Genomic DNA, 24,385 nt, shown 5'->3' with positions numbered 1-24,385 from the left:
TTAGTAAAAAGTAAGTAGATTTACAATAATAAGGTTCTAGTGTTGAACACTATCAAAGAGTATTAAAAATTACTTTAAAAGTCATTGTGACATCCAAATCAATAACAGTTATACAAAAGCCCACATTTTTTTTACATCAAAATCAGTTTTTTTTATTATATAAAATCAAAGTATTTTTTTAGTTTCACACCTGACCGCCCTCAAGTTTCTAAATGTTTTTCTGAGTACTTTTGTAAAACTCTCTACCTTGCCGTGTGAGGTAAGTTACAAATACATAGGAAAAATAAATAGAGACTGCTTTTACTAGGCGTTTCAAGCGGTTCGAATATTTCTAAATGCATTTTCATGATCAGTTTACTAGAACATTTTACTTATTTACTGAACTAGGTATCTTATCTAATCATTCCACTGTCCTTGAGTGTGTTCAGGTAAACTATGAATTAAATAGTAAATAGATTACTACCGCCACAATGGTCATAAAAAAGGACCGTTTACAGAGAATGCTGTTGGCAAGACTATTGTTCAGTTATTACAGCAATCTCATTGCACGCACGGAAACAGAGCAAACAGCAAAACGTCCAGACTTAGTTTTTATAAGAAAATATTATTGTAGCCCTTTCCATAATTGTTATAAATATAGAAATAAAAATAACTAAATACCAACATTCCATAAAGTAACTGCCCCTTTCACTGCTGCGTAAATCTCTTACAGCCTCATGTATAGCAGCGCAATATAGTCCCCAAATACCATTGGCCAGGGACATAAGAAGTGTTTTATGGACGGGACATAACGTTTTACAAAGCGACCAACCGTAAGGACAACTGCAAACGGAAGAGGTTATCGTCGAGCGCAGCGCTGGCCTAACGACAGAGCGAGCAGTGGAGCGATACCCACAAGCGAGACGGCGACTGACGTCACCGACCACTACATTGTGTTCCACCCATTCAATGAGTTAGTCCACGACGCACCGCACTATCTGAACGAGCGTCGGACATTCTTTCATTTAATATAACTCAAACACAACCAGTTATAAACTTATTCCAATATTCAGTTCCATCAAAGTTCCTTGTATCGACCACGGCCCGCGACGTTGATGATCGCGAGTAAAAATAGTTAAGTGATACGAAGTTTTGTAAACATGAGTATAGTACAAACAACGGAGAGACCGATCCCTTTGAAACTGAGGATCCTGAGTGCAGTGAGGTTGGCGATATCTACGGTAGCGAGGTTCTTCTTCACGCTTTACTATGGAAAGGAAGGACAGAAAATTCCTCCAATCACTGACGACATACTGAAGCAACCGGCCATCGAGGTCGCAAGGAAAATACGGAATAAAGAGGTTGGTACTGTATTTAAACGTTTAAGTAAACTGTCACCGCGTGTTATTATTATTAATTCACCGTAAAACCAGATAAGATTAGTCAGTTGTAAAGGTATTCCAGTACGTGAACTCATGCTTTCAAATGCTCTGCGCATAAGTTTACGACTCTTGTTATGAAAACAGTTCGCACGTAATAATATAGACTTGTTATACTTTTTTGTGGGCAATTTAATGTTGTGAAGTAGGTACCTACTTTTGTGTTAATAAAATGTAATATTATAAGCACTCAATAAATTAATTTGCGTTATTAAACTTCCTATGTGGAAAGGAACGTTGAAATTTTCAGGAAAGCTTTCAATAACGGTCAACTTCCTCAACCAAGTAGGATATACAATTTTTAATGATTTTCTTTAAAAAATAATATATATAGAAATCATAGGTCTCATAGGTTTCTCACTATAGTACCCCGTTGTTAAGTAACAATAGTTGTTCTGGACGAGGAAGTAAGAGTTCGCAGTTACTATCAAGAATTCAAGATGCGTGGCCAACTGATTAGATTGTGGTATTAAATGAAATGAACACGATAAATAATTTAATTTTCCCTCAATTTCCTTATCTAACTAGTGTTTAAAGACTGAATTCAGCGAAATGGAATCAATTATTTTATATTATAATATAATAATAGGTTGGTCTCACTCCACATTTAGATAAAATGGTCTTAAGGTGATGCGTGTCAGTCAGCTAGGTAACGCTGCGTCAGCAGATGGCGTTACTTCTGCATTTTTCGTATTTTTTTCCATTTATTCGTTTAGTGTTGAGTTCTGACCCAGTGAAACGTTAGGTGGCGAAATCTTACATACATTATCTTTAAGTTAAGCTACAATTTTGAAGTATTTACTGCAGATATCATATTAAAACATTGCATCAAAAGTTGGTGTCATTTCAATTTGTGTACAAACACGAAGCTGTCACACACACATGCGAACTAGGTTAGCTATTAAAAGAGATGCATAATTTGAAGTCTACTTCTAACTTCTAAATGGCGCATTTGGTAAAGCAGTCGCCGCCATTCTTAAGTTTCACGGTTCAAACCCCAAGTGCATGTTTTAATTGTTTTTACTTTTTGTATTTTTTTTTACAATTGAATTTGGCGAACCCGTTTATTTGTTACGGAATTTTCAAAAAGTATCACTTTTACCAGTAATATTATAATTATACAATAATGTACTTTGCACTAAAGTACCTTCCGTAATTTCCGTATTTTTTAAAAAACTACTGAACGGATTTTCATACGGTTTTCACCAATGAGTAGAGTGATTCATGGGCGTGCTTTAGGGTATATAATTTATACAAGTATTTTTTGTTTGTATAAAATGGTTCAAAAATGATGATGAATATCAAACATAATTATCGTTACAAATATAGCCGACTTGGAGCTTTCGGCGAAAACGCTGCCTGAGCCCATTGAGATATAACAAAACAACGTATGGTTGAATTGTTCCATTTTTGTAGGTCTACCGGAAAGTCCACAATATGTCATAATGATTATATTGTGTATAAAGAATTGTGTATATGTATTGTATGATTTTACAAATAACGATCGCAGTACAGTAATAATAAGGTAGATTTTTCCTAAATTGCGTCGGTTCAAACTTTGACGCATCGCGTTTGAAAGATGTAATAGCGCTTCAGGACGTCCCGCAAGCACGGCGCTGATGTCGCAGTATCCGCATATAATTATTATGACTTGTCATTTAGTTCCAATAAAATCCGCGGGACTTCATACGTATGTCAGTGACAGCTGGTGATAGCATGCGGGACACTTAGCAGCTAATCGAATTTTATGTTGTTTTCGCGCCCAGTCCAGACGACTTGCAGCGCATTTCTGGACTTATATTTACGCGTGGTGTTTATTGTTAGGTTAATTAGTTCAGGTTAGGACGTTTTTTTTAACGAGGACGTTAAAAAATGACGAGGCTGGGACGTGTTGAAGTAGTATTTCCATATATACGCGGCCTGAAATGGGCTGTTTCGGGGACCTGAACTGGTTGCTGTCGAACTTATTATCACGTTTTCTTGATTAAAATTCATAAATAAGTCAAATAGAAAAAAGAAAAAAGATTTTCGTTAGTTTTAGATCTGTCATGATGTCTGTGATGTTTGTTTATTATACATAAGAATTTCAAAATTTATCTTATTTTTTTTCCCAAAGGGCAAGGCAAAGGGAACTATGCCCATACAGCCATGTCTTGTGTTTTTTTTTCTTGATGATGATTAATGAAATGATGAAACCTAAGCCCCCACACAGACTCTTACTCCAAACCCCAAACGAAGTAAGCGGCTTGTTGGCGCAAAGCGAAAATAGATAGGTACACTTTGTTTATTGAATATTCCGATTTAATAATACTATCGGGAATGTTTTCCGACTAACTTAATGTGATCATTAACCACAAAACACCACTTCGTATTTATTATTTAGATTATTCAATGAAGAAAGCAACCTTCCCGTTCCCGTTCCCACCAAAAAGTCCGCGGCAAAGAGAATATAAATAAATCTGTATGTTGGATGGAAAAACAATTAATTATAAATGACTACTATTTAGGCCGGCAAATGCAACAACTTTCTTTTTGATTTGGTTTTCCCCGAAGGGTAAGGCAAAGGGAACTATGCCCATACAGCCATGTCATTTTATGTATTGATTTTTTATTATAATATATGTCCTCTTTTAAAACACGGTACTTACCCATTATTTAAAAATGTTTAAAAAATATGCGTTAAACCAAAAATATTTTTCCAATATTCCTTTTCTCAGATTGTAATATTTTTAGTTTTTTATTTATTCATACATAATCTCTTTATAAATTGTCACTGACATTCTATTACACTTGTCAAGTAGTCAAAGCCTTTAGAGAAAAAAAAAACTATCACGCACACAAACTAACATTGACACCACTACACGCTCAGCAAATACACTGTAATCTGCACCACTACAAATGTAGAATTGATCAAAATTGAGGGTCTAAAATATGGTACTTCTCGTATTCGGACCCTAAATTTTTGTTAGTTTGCGAAAATAATACACCAAAATATTACTATTTATCGGTTTTATAACAATATTCCTCTATCCGTTTTCCTGTAGCACTGCATCAACTTTTGTATGGAAAACGAATCACCTTAAGGGCTCTCTACGTGTTGGCGTCGGCACCACACACGCCTTCCAAAAGTCCGGGACTCCAGTCCATAGTCCCGAGATATGGAAACGATATACAAATAATGTACCTAGTTAGCAGCGCTAAAATATGTATTGTACCAATTGTAAAACAACGATTAAAAAGTAATTACTTTTTACTGCGTTAATGTAACGGCCCATGGTCAGGGTCGGAAGACAAAACCAGCCACGCTGTTGAAGAAGTTGTCATTTTAATGGTGCTCCTTGAATTACATTAACTTCATAAGTAGTTACAAAATAGTAAAACAAAAAAATAATAATATATTTTTTTTAATAAGTAAAAGGAGAATGGGCGAATCTGGTCCAAGAACCTCCACTGATGAGACTTATATGTAATGAAAGCTTATGCTTTCTCTATGAATCTGGCAAAGTTCTATCAGATTCTGTCCCGGGGTTCTTTTTTTACGGCCATGTTTGTCCTGGCTAAAAATGTGATAAAATACAGTGGGAGCTAAAATCGGCTCAAGATTTGTTGCTGGATAACTAAGTCTACATAAATAATTATGTATCATATTGTATATCATTTTAAAGAGGATCTTTTCCAGAATTCGAAACATAAAAAAAAAAACAAAAAAAATCTTTTTGTAAGCGAATCATAGTCAATTTATATCTGCAGCGCCATTGTTTCTCGGTAGCTAAGTTCAAGTTTCATGCCTTTTACCCCTTCCAAAAGTATCTTACCGATTTTTTTTATATTGCTTCCGGAATTTGATCTGAGTGATAATAACAAGAAAAATAAATAAACACCTCTCCGATAGAGACCGGCTAAGCTATTGCCTATTGCAAGAAATCGTCATCATTAGCAAGTCATTACGGTATTGCATATTATAAGCTTATCAGCAACTTGGAACTTGGTCCAAGAACCTCCACTGGTGAGACTTGCATGTAATGATAGCTTATACTTGTCCTATGATTCTGGCAAAGTTCTATCAAACTCTGTCCTAGGGTTTTTTACGGCCATGTTTGTCCTGAGTGTACAGTAGTGGACTGCAAAATCACCTCAGGATTTGTTGTCGAAAAACTATTTAACAAGTCTATATACATAATTATATATCATAATGTATATCAATTTTAAAGGGGAAGGTTATCAGAATCAGAAACAAAAATAAAAAAAATGCATTATGTAAACGACTTTTAGCCAACTCACGTCAGTAGCACCATTTTTCTCAGCAGCTACGTACGAGTTTCGCGCCTTCCAACCTTTCCAAAGGAGCCCAATAATTTTTTTCCTTCTTCTGATATTGCATTCTTAACCTGACAAGTGACAACAAAGAAAAAAAAAATAGATACCATTCCGATAGAGGCCGCGTAAGCTATGGACCTATTGCAAGATAACGTACTCAAAGGCTAGTCATTATAATCCAACAGACGTAACATGATTAGAATGCGGCGGGACGGAAATGTAGTACATCGCCTTATGCGAAAGAGACGAAATATGTGTCTCTTTAACACTAACAGCAATACAACTATACAGCTTAGTACGAGAGAAACAAGAAATAAGTCATTCTAATCAAGATGCAATACAATGACTCTATTGTATACAAAAGAAACACATTTATTAAATAAGTTCAGGCAATAACTGGTGCAAAAAGCGGCTTTATTGCCAAGGTAGCAATTACTACCAGGCAACCTTACGTTTACGATACGTTTGTTGTACCATTCGGCATTGTTTATAAGACAAGATATAAGCCTGGATTAATAAAACAAGTTTGTGGTGAAAGAAAACATACTACATTTGCGTCCTCCCGCATTCTAATCATGTTACGTCTGTTGGATTATAATGACTAGCCTTTGAGTACGTTATCTTGCAATAGGTCCATAGCTTACGCGGCCTCTATCGGAATGGTATCTATTTTATTTCTTTTTGTTGTCACTTAGTCTTGTCAGGTTAAGAATGCAATATCAGAAGAAGGAAAAAATGATTGGGCTTCTTTGGAAAGGTTGGAAGGCGCGAAACTCGTACGTAGCTGCTGAGAAAAATGGTGCTACGGACGTGAGTTGGCTAAAAGTCGTTTACATACTTAATGCATTTTTTATTTGTGTTTCTGATTCTGATAACCTTCCCCTTTAAAATTGATATACATTATGATATATAATTATGTATATAGACTTAGTTAAATAGTTTATCGACAACAAATCCTGAGGTGATTTTGCAGTCCACTACTGTACACTCAGGACAAACATGGCCGTAAAAAAAACCCTAGGACAGAGTTTGATAGAACTTTGCCAGAATTATAGGACAAGTATAAGCTATCATTACATGCAAGTCTCACCAGTGGAGGTTCTTGGACCAAGTTCCAAGTTGCTGATAAGCTTATAATATGCAATACCGTAATGACTTGCTAATGATGACGATTTCTTGCAATAGGCAATAGCTTAGCCGGTCTCTATCGGAGAGGTGTTTATTTATTTTTCTTGTTATTATCACTCAGATCAAATTCCGGAAGCAATATAAAAAAAATCGGTAAGATACTTTTGGAAGGGGTAAAAGGCATGAAACTTGAACTTAGCTACCGAGAAACAATGGCGCTGCAGATATAAATTGACTATGATTCGCTTACAAAAAGATTTTTTTTTGTTTTTTTTTTTATGTTTCGGATTCTGGAAAAGATCCTCTTTAAAATGATATACAATATGATACATAATTATTTATGTAGACTTAGTTATCCAGCAACAAATCTTGAGCCGATTTTAGCTCCCACTGTATTTTATCACATTTTTAGCCAGGACAAACATGGCCGTAAAAAAAGAACCCCGGGACAGAATCTGATAGGACTTTGCCAGAATCATAGGGAAAGCATAAGCTTTCATTACATATAAGTCTCATCAGTGGAGGTTCTTGGACCAAGTTTCATACAAAAGTGCCCATTGTCATTTAAACATGTATGTGAATAAAACCTGGGTTCCCAGTAGTTTTACCGAGTATTCTTATGTAATGTATATATATAAATAACTTATTTTTAATTATTAAATAATACACAAACTTCGAACGGAATGTTTGTTTGTCATTTGGAAAAAACTCTTAGATTTAATAAACCTACTTACTGTCTATCAATTACGGTCTATGTTTGTATTTTTTTTTACAAAGTAAAACTAATGGTAAAAGCGAAGTCTTACTATTCAATAAATCTATTAGGAAGGAAATTCCCAGTAGTTCAACTGGTAAGACTACTGGGAATATGGAGTATAAAAAGCTTCGTTTACATACTCATAATAAATAACACATAAATTACGTAGGTAACTACTTAAATGTTATACATATAAGGATTCCAAAAATACGTCAAATAACTGGATTACCAATTTACTTACTTAAATATAATGTCATTGCAAGACATTTATGGAAAAAAAATGAGATGCTGAATATAGGTATAGGTATGGCCCAATGCCTTCCAAAAGGATCTTGACCCAAATCCAGTAAAAACGTGTTTTCGACTTACTTACATACGTAGAATGTAAAGAAAACATTAAGAAGCTATGACTGAATGCTTTAATACTTTGATGGATACACAAAGACTCGAGAATTGAGCTTTTATGTACGAAATAAATAACTGGGAAGGTGTAGATTGACTACTTCCCATGCAACATTCGTGTAAAGATTAAAGTGGATGATGATATTGCTTCTGAAAAATCCTAAATTAAAGTTTTCGAAAAGACATCGTTCGAAATGATAGAATGATCTTTAAATATTTTACGACCTACTAGATAGGTACCTATAATAAATTATGAGCTAATTACCAGAACATGTGATACAGTCACAGTAAAACAATAGCATAATATAAATTCCGTAATTAACGAATTAATAGCAGTTGAATGCAAGTTTATTATGATTAGATTAGGAATACACCAACTGGGCGACATTACGTGACCGTACAACACACGGTCTTTGTCGACCGATGACTAACGGCAGCGAACATTATTAATTCGCTGTTTTAACTTTAACCTTCAGACATGATATTACGGATAATAAACGACTTTTGAAACCATTAATCATACTCGCACTATTAAAACTTCAGTAGATATTGATATTTAAATCGGCCTTTTCCCTACATTTCAGATTACAAGTGTAGAGGTACTAGAGGCGTGCATACGGCGAATAAAAGATGTGAATTCAGCTCTAAATTGCTTCGTAGAAGACCGTTTCGAACTGGGTTTGAAAGAGGCTCGGGAGGCCGACGAACTCATCCGGGGCGGAACACTGACACCAGCGGCGTTGGAAGCGGAGAAACCGCTTTTAGGCGTGCCTTTCACCACTAAAGACTGCATCGCCGTAAAAGGTAAGGAAACTGATATAATAATTACGCAAAGTATCAAAGGTACGCTGTACTCACACATTATGTGTGATTGTGAGTCAGAAACATATTGCGGAAAAACACTATGCCGCTCAAACCAGTTTTGCTGCCGATTAAAGTCCAAATCCTGTTGTTGTGAGACAGTCGTTACGTATTGGTTTCTTTTCTCTAATGGTGTTATTATCTGTCAAAAATATGGATAAACGAGAAGGATGAATTACAGGATGAATTACTAATGCATACGACGTTGCATAGCAAAACTGGTCATGATCTTTTAGGTAAAAATAATCAAAAATATACGTAAGTGGCGCTAAGATAAGTAATAGATTAAATGGATTGACTTCAGCCATCATACAAGGATGATAAAACCGTTCCAGGTCTCCATCATACTGCTGGTGTCGTGTTACGTAAGGATGTCATCGCAGAGGAAGACTCTCAAGCCGTCAAGCTGCTACGGGAGAAGGGAGCCATCATCATCGGCTTAACAAATGTTCCTGAATTGTGCATGTGGTATGAAATCACAATAACCTCAATGTTTCTTCTACCCTTTTTCATTACGAATATAAGTATACCAGTAGAAGGTAATATTATGAGTATAAAGGGGGATAGGCAATGAAAGTCCAGGCAATATTTCTTCGGTTTACTAATTCCGCTATAAGGTACACTTTTATATTTTATACCTCATAAGGGAACTTAAACCATACTTTACTCTTTTATTCTTGTTTTTATTTTATTTCTTTTTGCTTTGCTTTTTTATTCTGCCGTTTCCTCGAATACTTTGTATATTATGTATAGTATTTACCTACCTACTTTGACGACACATTTTCCTGCTAATAACAATTTGCGCATTTGTAGAGCATGTCTATTCTTTGTATCTGGGGCAAAAAGCGAATGAGTTTATTACAGTCGTAGCGTCACACTGTTCGAACTACTTAGGTATCGAAGGAAGATTTTTTTCTAGTTGATATTACCCAATAAGTTTGTATCAATCACGGAATAGACAAAAGAGGTTGGAAGGTCCAAGAGAGCGCATCACGCACGCCATACAAGTATGAGCAAATAGTTCATACTTCAACTTTGCACTCCACTCATCCGCGAACTATAATAAGACGCACGGAGCTCCGCGAAAATATAAAATATTGAAAAGATCGTCTTATATATTATAACATCTCGCTATTTATCACTGGAAAGCTAAAAAGTATGATCGGCTATCTGTCAAAAATATACTTTTGTATGTAGTATATTTCGAAAACTAATGATAAAATTGCAGCTTATAACATACATAACATATTATCTTAAGACGAGCAAAGCGAAACTCAAGGGCGGGGACACTACCTGCCTTTTCTCGATATATGTTTCTCGTAAATTGACTATGGAATTAAAGAAGCAGTAGAGCTATCGTACTTATCTGTTTGCAGGAGTAGTAGTAAAAGAGAGTGACGTTGAACCGGCGATAGCGGTTCTCACACAAAACGCGTATTAAAGCCTTTCCAACCTCTTTCTTATATTCCGTGGATTTAATTGTTTTCCGCTAGGTGGGAAACGCACAACCACATCCATGGAAGAAGCAACAACCCATACAACACTACGAGGATCGTCGGTGGTTCTTCAGGTGGCGAGGGATGCTTGCAGGGCGCTGCCGGCAGTATCTTTGGCATTGGTAATATAAAACACATACGTTCATAAACTCACGCGCGTAATCCCAAAATAAAATGGGCAGAGCCAGAAGTAATCAGAAGACAACCGCTAGCCACTTATGAAGCTCTAAGATAGATATGACAAACTTTATAATCACAAGTGCTAAGTCCATCGCCTGTATAACGCCCATCATATTAGAAAGGACATAATCCTTATTTTACAACGTCTCTGGATCGATAACCAGCTGACTCGAGGCGTCAGTTGGTCGATAAACGCTTTCTATGTTTTTATTCGCCCCTAGTAGCATACCTACATTACATAAACAGCCTACTACGTCCCACTACGGAGGTAAAGTTTCTCCTCTATCAACTAGAATGAATCATGCTTGGAAAACTTCCTTGCATTTTGGTGGTCGAAAACATCGGAGACACGCAGTTTTCTGACGTCTTCCTTCACAAATTCGCGACAGCAATAAAATGATGTTTCATTCATGAATCCGGAAACAAAGGCAACAAAGATAACGCGAATTGGCGGGCAGGTGGCATGGGGTCTTTGTTTGAGTAATGCATAGAAAATAAGGAAAACCCTTTCATTGCTAAGTACGACAAGCCCAATGATAATAAGTATAACAAAAGGACAGAAGAATTTCTGTTCTATACTTTTTATACTTATGAATAACCCTCTTAGCATGTTATTTCTATAACTCTCATACACATATTGCTTAAAGTTCGCGTCAAAGTATCAATCAAGTATACATTGTTTGAAGTTTACGCGGTTATTATCATAATTAAAATACATAATACCGGGTAAAACCCGGGCGTTAAAGAGGGTACACAGATACAGACATGTTTGCCCTTAAAAAAAATATGGATTTTTATCAGTCGTCCCGAGATCATGGCACTTGCAACAGTGTTTATCGGCCTGACTAACGCGGTAAGAACCCGGTATTATGTGTTTTAGATGGGTACGTATTTGAATATCTAAAATTGAAATACTTTACGTAAAAATACCTACGTTCAGAATCCCTAAAATCATTATACCTAATGGTTTTTCTAATTAAATTCAAAATACCGCAAGTTTAAAATGTCAAATGGATTATGCTACCTAAGTTCATAAAGCTAAAACTTGAAATATCTACGTTTAAAATCCCTTAAATTGATGTACCTCAAAGTTTATTGACCTAAATTCAAAATACTGTTAGTATGTGAAGATCAAAAGGTATAAGCAAAAAGAAACACGACCTATTACAGTATTAAATTTTAATCAACATAATGGTTATCAAAAATAAAAGTGTAATTTTCTACTTAGTAATACAAAGGTACAGAAATAATACAGTACACTAAAGTACGATAATAACCAACAAAAATTACAACTCCGAACTACTATTTAAGAAAAACGCTCACGAGTGATGCATCATTTAGGTATTTTGACCACTGGGTATTTTAAACGTTGGTGTTATAACTGTAGATATTTTATTACATTAGACATTTAGTCCATTAGTTTTTTTAAACTTAGGTATTTTATAAGTCGGCGTTATAAGCTAAGGTATTATAAACCATTAGGTATAATGATTTTAGGGATTCTGAACGTAGGTATTTTTACGTAAAGTATTTCAATTTTAGATATTCAAATACGTACCCGTTTTAGATACGTTGTACCTAGTGTTGGGTTCTTACCCGGAAAATTCCCGCGTTTTGGGAATTTTCCCAATTCTGAGGGAAAAAACCCGAAAAATTCCCATTTCAAGGGAAAATATTTTTTATCGCATATATTTGTATTAAAAGTAAGGATTTCCAACAAAGACCATTTAAATATAATGTATGCCTACTTATGCCCAATTTATCTTCTGTCGTAGTGTCGTATGAACTCTTAAAAAACTTAAAGGAGATCATCGGATTTCGGCCCAGAAGTCAAAGTGCCGGCCAAAAAATAATTTTGCTATATTCCGTTAGATCTTATCCTTATGAGCATTTATTACTATGGCACCAAAGCTGTAGGGTCAATATCTTCGGTTTTATTCGATTTTAAAAAACTGTATTTTTCATACATTTTTGGTGAAAATGTAAAGTGCCGGCCAAGTAACAATAATGGTATTATCCTTAGAACTTATCCGTCTGAGCATTTATTACTATGGCACCAAAGCTGTAGGTTCAATATTTTCGGTTTTATTCGAATTAAAAAAAAACGGAATTATCATACATTTTTGGTGAAAATGTGAAGTGCCGGCCATGAAACAATATTTGTATATCCCGTTAGAACTTATCCATTTGACCATTTATTATTAGGGCACCAAACGTCTATGACCATTATTTTGACTTTTGTTGGACTTTACGTTATAGTTTCTGTGTGAAAAGTGCCGGTCAGCAAAAAACACATGTCAAAGCTATCGAGAAGATACCTGTAAACATTATTCACTATGACAAAAACGTGTATGACCATTAATTAGTTTAGCTTTTGTTGGATTTAAAAAAAAACTTGATTTTTGATTCATTTTGTATAAAAATAAAATATAACCGACGCGTTATTTAAAAGATCGTCAGAATGTTTATTACTATGGCATTAAACGACTATGACCAATATTTTGAACTTAATTCGATTTTCCAAAAATCAAAAAAAGTTTTATCTAGTGATAATGGAACTATCTTGCTAAAGGCGTAATATGGTGGTCGTCTTTTGAAAAATAGGTTTGCGTTTGACCACTACCTTACCTGATGGTGATACACGCTTAAGAAACTACTTTTTTTAAAGAAAAGTGTATACAAGGAATAAACAGTGGGGTGATAGAGGTACCTACTATGTTATCGGCCGAGTAGCTCCAGGACATTGTAATAGGCATACATGCAAAGTACAACTACCCGACTCCTGTTTTCCCTAACAGATACTTCAGACGTCATGCCAATATACGAGTTTCGTCACTAGATGGCAAGCTTATCTTTGGAGGGTGGTAACCATTTACGGTCAAGGTGAATCAATACCATAATTCAACCTAAACTTAGGCCGTAACGTTGAGTCGAATGCAAAAACTACAGCCAAAGTCATATCTAAAATCAGATAGTATTAATATAGTTCACCTAACAACACACAAAACAAAAACACAAAGTATTTATCTGAATAATAACTAGTCATTGGGAAAGCTCTGCTTGTTGTCATTGTTAAAATGTATAAAAAAAAAGTTTTTTTCAAAAAGTCCAATAAAAGCCAAAGTCGACATTTGCTAGTATAGTAAAAATACGTCGTTCAAGTCGTTTACCAAAAGATTTGACTTTTGTTTCGCTGGCTGACATTTTCCCATTTGAACCAAAACGGAAAGAGAGATGAATAAAAAGTCAAGATAACGGTCAAAAATGTTTTGCGCCAGATTATTAAATGTTCTAAAGGTCCTTTGTAATCCGCCGTACCGCATTTTTTACCCAAAGCACTTTATTTTCATACAAAATAAATAAGAAATCAAGATTTTTAAAATAGACTAAAAGCCAAACTAATGGTTATACAAGTTTGGCGCTATAGAAAAAAATGTTAACAGACATCTACTCGATACTCTCAACATGATATTTTTGCTGGTCGGCATTTTTCATATTTAAACAAAAACGTAAATTCCAATAAAAGTCAAAATAATGGTCATAGATGTTTGGTGTTATTAAAAAATATTGAGAAGCAACTATTAGACAGATTCGACGTATTTTTTTCGATGGCCGGCATTTTAACATATTAACCAAAACTGAAAGTCCAAATAATGGTCATAGAAGTTTGGCGCCATACTAATAAATGTTCTAACGGTCCTTTGTAATACGCCTGTATACCTCTTTTTCCCAACGGACATAATATTATTTTTTACAAAATGTATGAAAAGTCGAGATTTTTAAAATCCAATTAAAGCCAAACTAATGGTCATACACGTCTGGTGTCATAGTAAAAAATGTTCAGAACAATCTATTCGAAAGGTTTGACACATTTTTTTTCTCTGACCGGCACTTTCAAATTTGGGCCGGCCAAAGTATGGAAAGCCGATGATCTCCTTTGTAATATATTTTGAATGGAATGGTCGATTTTAATAATTCCATGCAAAGATATCTACATATTATAGGATATATAGGATGCTTTTAGCACGAGAGAATGTCATCATCGAGGAGCAACATGGTTTTGTGTAAGAAATTGGGAGGCACGAATACCTACAGATATTATTTACTTGGACTATGAAAAAGCTTGACGGAGAACCGAGCTGGCCATTGCGTCCTTTCGCTGCCATGGGTAACAGGATGCGTATATCCCTCAATAATACCAACTGCGTAATTTGGAACTGGTTTATTTAAATAATCGTTATTTAAGCACACTATAATATTCGACGGCAAAGAGATACGTGGATTTACGAGTGTACGCACAACGCCACGACTCGACACAAACTGAGCCCCCTCTACGCGCCGTACGGCTTATAATACCTTGCACTCCCCACTCCCCTCCCACTGTCACACTATCGCATGACGTTGGCGCCACTCGCAACCCCACTCGGACGAATGTCCTCTCGATGCCAAATAAACAAAATTGATTAAATTATATTAAAGTAATAGCTAAATTTATGAAAACAAATCAATGCGCCGTCACGGCCGTCCTGCGCCATCACACGTCCTCGTGTGTTTCATCATCTGTAAGAGAAAAACCATTTCTTTTAACCACGCTCGGCCATGCTGGCCGTCAATTAGATCGTTAATCTTGGGACAAGACAGAAGAATCACATATCGGTTGCCGTCTTTACTGTGCGTTACGTAAGATACTCGCCACAAAGACCAATCGCCACCAAGGCTACCTACTTGCCACCAAGGCCACTTGCCACCAAGGCTACCTACTTGCCACCAAGGCTACCTACTTGCCACCAAGGCTACCTACTTGCCACCAAGGCTACCTACTTGCCACCAAGGCTACCTACTTGCCACCAAGGCTACCTACTTGCCACCAAGGCCACTTGCCACCAAGGCCACTTGCCACCAAGGCCACTTGCCACCAAGGCCACTTGCCACCAAGGCCACTTGCCACCAAGGCCACTTGCCACCAAGGCCACTTGCCACCAAGGCCACTTGCCACCAAGGCCACTTGCCACCAAGGCCACTTGCCACCAAGGCCACTTGCCACCAAGGCCACTGTCGTTTATGATTAGTGCCCAGCATCGCACAGAAAATTAAATCTACTCACTATTGCCGTCATCGGTACATCCAGACGGATCCAATCCGACATTCAATTCCAATGGAACATAACATTCCGGCATGGCACGTACGCGATCATGTGCGTATTTGTATGTCCGATTAGAGTTTAATGCCTTTAGTAGATATCTGTCGCCATCGAGCAATTGAACCACTCTATAAGGCCCTTTAAATTTCGGTTCTAATTTGGTTTGACTCCTCTCCTGATTTTCTAAGAGTACATAATCACCAATTTTAAAATTATTAACTTTAGCTTTTGTCTTATCAAACCTAACTTTTTCAGCAATGGCGCTATTATGCATGGCTTGTGCTGCTCTTTCACGAACCTCGGACAAATTTACGTCGTTTATATCATCAATATTCGGAATCATAAGGTTTAGAGGTCTGGCTACTTTGCCTATCAACAATTCTAAAGGACTATATTTAGTCACGCGATTAATAGTGCTATTTAACGCTAGTTGAATATCTGGTAAAGCATCCTGCCAAGATCGATTATTTCCGTTTTCAACAACAGTGAGCATATTTTTTAGAGTACTCATCATTCGTTCAACTTGCCCATTAGCGCGACTCGTACCTGTCGCTATTAAATGCAGAGATATACTATGTGTATTACAAAACTCTTTAAAATCTTTGCTGGTAAAACATCTACCTTGATCTGCGATGACTCTAGTTGGAGCACCGAATAACGATACGCTATATTTTAAGGCATTAATAGCGTTGGCCGTGTCGATATTCAATGTATGATATAGAATTACATATTTTGTAAATGCGTCAATTAGTACAAATATGTATTCTTTGGTGTCATTTTTTCAGCTTAATTTACCAGTCGCATCAATATGAACTGTGTGCCACGGGATAGATACCTTTGGGATATAATGCAATTCTGCTTGATGCTTTCCGGAATGGGATTTGAATAATTTACACGAAATGCAATTATCCACAAATTTTCTGACATATTTGTTCATTTGAGGAAACCAGTAATGACAGTACGCTTTTTCCAGAGTCTTTTTCCAGCCCAAGTGCATTATACTCTCGTGAACGTGATTTATAACAGCCCATTGAAAAGATTTAGGAACAATTGGCAGCCAAACACTTCGATTATTTCTTTCAATTCGTCTGTGTAAAATACCTTTCCTAAGTTGATATATATTTGCTAAATCTTTATCAAACGTATTATTATTTAGTTTTGAAATAATAGAAGATATTTCAAGGTCTTTCTCTTGTTCCGCTTGAATCCAGTTATCACTAATTTCTGTAAGATTTACACGCTTCTGAACTTTTGATTGGGGTTGAGTTTTGGGAAGGGGATTTCGCGAAAAGAAGTCTGCATGCTCCATTCGCTTACCTTTACGATATTCGATATCGAAATCAAATGTTTGTAGAAAACACCACCACCTATGAACACGAGGTGTGAGATCAATTTTTGATTTAGAAGCTTTAACAGCATTACAGTCAGTTACAATGAGAAATTTACGATTTTGCAGGTAATGTTTGAAATGTTTAATAGCGTTAACGATGGCCAACGTTTCAAGTTCATACGAGTGGTATTTTGACTCGCACGCAGATGTTCTTCGGCTAAAATATTCGATAACGTGTAGTTTACCGTTTACATTTTGCATAAGGATGGCACCGTAACCATCTGCGCTGGCATCTGTATGTAACTCAGTGGGAAATTGTGGATCAAAAATAGTTAAAACTGGTTCGCTCGTTAATGTTGCAATGATTTTTTGACGTATTGTTTCAAATGCGGGAGTCCAAGTAATATTACCTTTGCCAGATGTAAGTCGATAAAGAGGAGCAGTAATTTGAGAAAAGCCTTGAATAAATTGACGAAAGTATGAAGCTAAACCCAAAAATTGTCTTAGTTGTGTGGCTGTTTGTGGAGGAGGTAGGTGAGTAAGTGCTTTGACTTTGCGAGTATTGGGTCTTATTTGTCCGGATGACACTTGGTAGCCAAGATAATCAACCTGAGTTTTGAGAAAGGCACATTTTTTAATGTTCAAGGAAAATCCTGATTTCGTTAGAGCTTCCAGTACTAGCTTAAGTCTTTGGATACCTTCCTCAGCGGTTTGAGATGGTATAATGATATCATCAATGTAACACACTGCAAAACTCTCAGACAGATCACCAAGCGCTTTATTGATAGCTCGTTGGTACACCGATGGCGCATTTCGGAGTCCAAATGGCATCGTTACGTACTCAAATTGGCCATCGGGTGTGACAAAAGCAGTGCGTTCAATAGATTCCGGATCGATGGGAATCTGATGATAACCACTAGCCATGTCAAGAGAAGTGAAATATTTGGCACCGACTAAGCGCTGAATTTGATCACCGATCAAAGGTAATGGATATCTATCTGGTATTGTGTTACTGTTTAGCTCACGATAATCAACACAAAGCCGATCCGTACCATCTTTTTTTTTGACTAATAATATTGGACTAGCAAACGGGGAGCAACTCTCGCGCACGACACCAGCTTCAATGAGGTCTTTAATCTTGTGTCGCACAAGTTCACGTTCGTTAGGACTCATTCTGTAAGGACGACGCTGCACTGTGCGACTTGGATCTGCTAATTTTATTGTCATCTGGCCCGAAGTAACTCTGCCTGTAGGTATGCCTTCCACAAAGCTATTTGAATGCCGTTCAAGTAGGTTTAACAAATCTTTGCGATATTCATTTGGAATGTCAGTGTCAATTTTACTAAAGTTATTTACTTTTTTACCTACTTCGCATTGTGCAACAATCCGGGTTTTATTAATTACAAGACCATTTTGTGAAATTTGTACTGTAAATCCTAAATCTATCATATCGCGTCCTATCAAAATATTATTTGCCAGTGCGTTGTCGGGGACCACATGAAAAAGCAGCTCAAGAGAATAATTTTGAATATGAACTGTAGATAATACTTGTAGATTGCATTTTAAAGATGTTTTACCGATTCCTAACAACGTAACCGAATCATAAAAGCGTTTGCCGGAGAATTTTTTTGCTACACTTTCTGTCATTAAGGAACATTCAGCACCGGAGTCAAAACAAAATGAAAACTGCTCACCCAGGTTATAGAGGTGGCCAGTGACAGGCTCGATGGTGCAAACATTGACCCGTCGCTCAACTGCTGGCTCCTCGCTCTCAGTGATCTTCTTGGGACATTGCGGCGCCATGTGTCCCGCCTCGCCGCATCGGAAGCAGATGATCTTCTTTGGGATAGTAGTCTCGTTGCGTCGTGAAAGAGTATGAGGTACTGACGACTCAGAACGCATAGTATTATTCAAACTGTTTTTGCTATTGTTACTAGGACAGTCGTATTGTATGTGGCCGGTTCTTCCACAAATGTAACACTTTCGAGATGTGTCGAATCGAGGTCTTTTGGCCTCGCTTGCCTGATAGGTCTTTTCTGATAGGGGAAAACTTCTTTTTCTAAATGTAAATGGCATTAGTTCTTGTTGCAACTTTGATCGCGTCTTAATTTCCGTGGAAAATGCCAGTCTTTGCACTTGTGTGTCTAGTCGGGCGACATGAGCTAACGTCACACCAATAGCAACTTGTTCAACAGACATATCACGCCAACGATTTGTCAACGTATTCAGAATGCGAGATACGTAAGATGACATGTTTTCTCCCTCGTTCGGAGTGCCACTTAAAATTTTATACACGGTGGTAGCTGGTGTTTCTGCTGTGTCAAAACGAGCCAAGAATAGGGTTTTCATTTCCTCCCAGGTTACTGCGGGATGGCTGTTTTGCGCCAACCATATTGCGGCTGAGCCCTTCAAAGCTTTACTAAGTAGTATTATCAATTTGCTACCACTCAACTTATTTTCCTGCATGCACACATCAACTGTACTACACCACGCTTGTGCATCTGTCTCTGACTTATCAGGGTTAAACTCTGGTAATACCAATTCAGTGGAGTTTCCCTTTGATTCTTTCAAAGTTTTAATCAATTCTAGTGTCTGGCGATGCTGTATTTCAAACAGTTTTCTCCATTTATCATTCTCAGTAAAAATAATTGGGCTTTTCTGACCTGCATGTAGGGTTTCCGCTTCCTGATGACTCCCACTTTCTGATGACGGAGAACCGAGCTGGCCATTGCGTCCTTTCGCTGCCATGGGTAACAGGATGCGTATATCCCTCAATAATACCAACTGCGTAATTTGGAACTGGTTTATTTAAATAATCGTTATTTAAGCACACTATAATATTCGACGGCAAAGAGATACGTGGATTTACGAGTGTACGCACAACGCCACGACTCGACACAAACTGAGCCCCCTCTACGCGCCGTACGGCTTATAATACCTTGCACTCCCCACTCCCCTCCCACTGTCACACTATCGCATGACGTTGGCGCCACTCGCAACCCCACTCGGACGAATGTCCTCTCGATGCCAAATAAACAAAATTGATTAAATTATATTAAAGTAATAGCTAAATTTATGAAAACAAATCAATGCGCCGTCAAGCTTTTGATCGAGTTCCTGTCACACCATTGATTGCTAAATTAGAGCCCTTTGGAATCAGAGGCAATGTCGTAAAGTGGACTTCCTGTCAAATCGCACATTCTCTGTGCGCATCGGAGAATCATACTCTGTTCCCAGAAAAGTCCTCAGCGGTGTGCCGCAGGGATCGGTGTTAGGACCTATTTTATTCAGTATCTACCTTACAGATCTTAAACATGGTATCATGTCTGATATATCACTCTTTGCAGATGACACGACAATAACGGGGAATCCACTTATTAGCCATAATATAATCCAAGATGATCTTGATAGGGTAATTGCTTGGACCCGAGATTGGCTAATCACATTAAACGTAGACAAATACACTGTGTTGCATGTTGGCAGTAACCACCCCACGTTGAGTTACACCATTGACTCAAAACCTCTCGAGTGTGTTAAAAAACAAAAGGACCTTGGCATAACGATAACACATAATCTAAAGTGGGACGATCACATTATTGGAATCACTAAGAAGGATAACTCCCTCTTATACATAATTAGAAAAGCTTTTTATCATATAGATACGGAATTGTTTCTTAGGCTTTACAAAACTTACTTACGTCAGACCGCTGTTAGAACATGGGTTTCAAATATGGAGACTTTACTATCGGAAGGACATTGCACTACTAGAGAGAGTCCAAAGAAGAGCAACAAAGAAGGTGACAGTACTGGCTGGCCGGAGTGGACCTTAGCGGGGGCCGCAGGACTCTCACCTCTGGCTTGCCTTCATTGGCCAGCCAGAGTGGGGCGTTAGAGCTATACGCTCGCAGGGTGGAAGTGAAAGATGCATAAGTCGCGAGTTGGTAAGGCGGGTAAACCGCCTCGCAGAAACCGCACACCCTGACACCCTGAGATGCTCACAACTATGTTGCTGCCTTGCCGTCCAGTCGCGTCGGCTAGATAGGTGGCCCAACCAGTGAGTGACGAGTCACCGCCTGCCCAATGTATCTCTGTTATTAACATTGGTCGAGCAGGCGCCATAGTCCCCCATAGCCCCAGTATCCCGGTTCACTAACCCCCAACCCAATAGCCCAGTTAATTTTGTTCCCATAATCTGCCATAGTCCTACGCGAACCAGGGATTGTCTTTGGGTGCACTCCCATAGTGCATACAGGGATAATCGCCGGTTGGTGTCACAACACATTTAGAGTAAATTGTCTTAAGGGGCCTCTACGTGTTGGCTTCGGCCCCACGCACGCCTTCCAAAAGTCCAGGACTCCATGACAGACCCGACCCGAGACATGGAAACGACATACAAATAATAATAAGATTAAAAATAATTAAATAAAAAATATTTTCCCATGATTCGGGAATTTTTCGGGTGTTTATTTTATTTTCCCATATTTTCCCGATATTTTTTCTTTCCCACCCAATTTTTTCTTTCCCTGCCCATCACTAGACTTGTACCTAATATTATTTATTGTATGATGCAAGGAAGGAATCTATTCTTTTTTCTGAGGATAGTGGGATTTCCAACTCAATTATGTCGTTCCTTAACGTTATTGTCGACCGACTCTACACAACACAATCGTAATTTGATTAAAAACGTTTTTTTCTCAGGATCCGATATCGGTGGATCGATCCGGATGCCGGCGTTCTTTAATGGGATATTCGGACACAAGCCGTCGCGAGGTGTGGTCTCCAACCAGGGCCAATATCCAATCGCTGCAACGCCACTACACGATTCCTTTTTAGGTAAATTATACTTTTATTTTGGCACAGTTTTACTGTTGGAGGAACGGTACACTCTAAGTCAAAGCTTACACAAAAAACACCTAAAAACGAAAAAGTGATGTGAAGCTGCATTTTTCAGTTTTTCACGTGTTACGCAAGTAGCACAAGTTGTTAGGGTGCAAAATTAGTTTCACTCTACCATGAGGTTCATGTCCGATCAAAAAAAAGTATAAGTACAAAAAATGCAAGTATCGCGTTGCATTTTTTATGTAAAATTTGACTGGTAGCTCTATCAAACCAGAATTTTTAATGTTCTATCTTAGTTTTACAATATTAGATACAGACAACCATGAGTCATACATTTTAAAGTAGGGACATTTTATGAGCAATGACCACAATCGCGACTGTTACGCAAACGGTAACCAACTGTTCCAAATTGGTCACAAATCCTTTAACATGTCATTATTTTTAATTATTTTCAATTTTCATCAGTCGGATTCCTGTTTAAGTTTTAAAGTCAGATATGGAATACTATTTTGCTTTCATTTTTTAGGTATCGGGCCTATGACGAGACATGCAGTAGATTTGAAGCCCATACTCAAGATTATTTCGGGTGAAAATAGTTCCAAGTTAAACCTGGACAAACCTGTCGACGTTGGAAAGCTGAAAGTGTACTACCAGTTCAGTAACAACGCTCCACTGGTCGACCCTGTGGATCCAGACATCGTGGCGGCGATGAAACAAGTAGTAGAATTCCTAAACGTCCAACACAAAATAAAGGCGGAAGAAAAGAAGTTCCATATACTCAAAAGATCGTCCGCCATCTGGTTGGCAACAATGAAAAACACTAAGAAATTTGGAGAGTTCATCATGGAAAAAAGTTCAGTGGGGATTATACTTTGGGAAATTATAAAGAACCTCATTGGATTATCTGGGAACACTTTGATTGGGTTATTTACGGCCTTATTTGATTACGGCGGCGTGGAGGTCGGCGATGAGCGGTACAAACATTACTTGAAAGTGAGGGAGAACTTAGAGCTTACGTTTAAGGAGATGTTGGGTGACGATGGCGTGTTCTTGTACCCCACGCACCCGACGCCGGCGCCCTACCACAACGAGCCTCTAGTGAGACCAATGAACTTCTCCTACACTTCCATCATAAACTGCCTTGGTCTACCAGCCACAACAGTACCTCTAGGATTAGGCAAAGAAGGCCTCCCAATCGGAATACAGGTGATAGCTAACCATAACAACGACAGATTGTGCCTTGCTGTAGCAGAAGAATTAGACAAAGCTTTTGGAGGCTGGACAGAACCTCACAAATGTTAAGTAATTTTGAAAGATCAAGGTGTTTGATTATAATCAGGGTAAGAAAATTTACAATGAAAGTCAAGCAATGCAAGAACTCAAACCACAAGAATGGACTTAAAGACCTTAGTGATCAAAATCACCTTGATCTTTGAACTGCAGTAATTATAAGTGATAAAATAAACATTTACCTATATGTCACAATATTTTTATAAATTATTTGACTTTTTGAAATCATTATGTTGTATTATTTCACACTTAATGTAGGTGTCATGGAGAATTTGGAATAATGACCAATCAGTAAGGTTTAGTTTAATGATCAATCTAATTCATTAAAATCAACAAACATAAAATACACATTTCCTTCTTCTATGTGTGAGGACTTGACAGATTCTGTATGATTGCTAGTATTTCTCTCCTCTTGGCACTGGGGTTGATCTTGACCAGCATGTCACAGGAGGCAAGTTCTCCTCGCTGGTGAGCATGCTCAGCTAATCTCTCAGTGTTGAAGATCACATGGACACCGCAGTCATATCCATTACTCTGTTGAATACATTCCTTATCCACAAAATTTACTGAACCTGTAAATTCAAATAAAGTATTAATTTTCTCACTAAAGGGACATTTATAAACCAAAACAAATTATAGAATAAAAGTATCTTACCTCCTCTCACAAAGTATGACATTAAATGACTTGCAAATTCCCATGCCACATTGTGATTACTTCCAGAAGATGAATCAAGGTGATAAAAACAACTTTCAGGTTTTGAATACACAAGGAGACTCCAATGTGATCCCCCAGCCCGGTCTGGTACATCATTGTCATTGAGAGCAAAGAAAACAAATTTCTTTCGACCAATACCAAGCGGTTCCAAGAAAGTTCTTATTTCTTCAGTGTCCACCATTTTAATACACTGTGTCACTTCAGGTGAAACAAACAGTATTTCATGTGCATTACTGAACCGGTTTTTCTCTAAATACTCAAAGTAAAATGATATAATGGTATCATTTAGCCAGTACGGCCCATCCAGCAGGGCAAGGTCTGATCGGTGAATAAGGACTTCATGGAAGCTCAACACAACTGATTTGGCCATTTTTATAAAAACTTCTTCAGATTCACTTTGTTCTCAAATATTCAACCCCGTTATGATCTGCTAATTAAAAATAAAACCATAAATTTACGAAACAAAACTTATGTCGCTTAACATGCTAAGAACGCAAACCTACGACGACTGT

At 37.5% G+C, this 24,385-nt stretch overlaps 2 protein-coding genes across 2 annotated transcripts in view; one reads left to right on the top strand and one right to left on the bottom strand.

Annotated features, from left to right (window-relative positions):
* LOC126373656 (cytochrome b5 reductase 4-like) overlaps nt 1-24,385 on the bottom strand; it is a 107,785-nt gene that overhangs the window by 83,070 nt on the left and 330 nt on the right. The gene's annotated exons all lie outside the window — the stretch shown is intronic.
* LOC126373658 (fatty-acid amide hydrolase 2-A-like) lies at nt 963-23,386 on the top strand. The gene is made up of 6 exons (XM_050019881.1): nt 963-1,340; nt 8,607-8,826; nt 9,219-9,351; nt 10,377-10,501; nt 21,728-21,862; nt 22,395-23,386. Exons 1-6 carry the CDS (start codon nt 1,140-1,142, stop codon nt 23,168-23,170), a joined length of 1,590 nt encoding a protein of 529 aa, XP_049875838.1. The 5' UTR covers nt 963-1,139; the 3' UTR covers nt 23,171-23,386.

This window comes from Pectinophora gossypiella, chromosome 16 (assembly GCF_024362695.1).
Source record: "Pectinophora gossypiella chromosome 16, ilPecGoss1.1, whole genome shotgun sequence".
NCBI classification, from domain to species: Eukaryota; Metazoa; Arthropoda; class Insecta; order Lepidoptera; family Gelechiidae; genus Pectinophora; species Pectinophora gossypiella.
This window is presented reverse-complemented; position numbering and strand designations above follow the sequence as displayed.

Coding starts and splice junctions, on each gene's coding strand:
- LOC126373658 (XM_050019881.1), top strand. CDS start 1,140: ATGAGTATAGTACAAACAACGGAGAGACCGATCCCTTTGAAACTGAGG. Junction 9,352..10,376: donor GTTCCTGAATTGTGCATGTG/GTATGAAATCAC, acceptor GTTTTCCGCTAG/GTGGGAAACGCACAACCACA. Junction 21,863..22,394: donor ACTACACGATTCCTTTTTAG/GTAAATTATACT, acceptor TTCATTTTTTAG/GTATCGGGCCTATGACGAGA.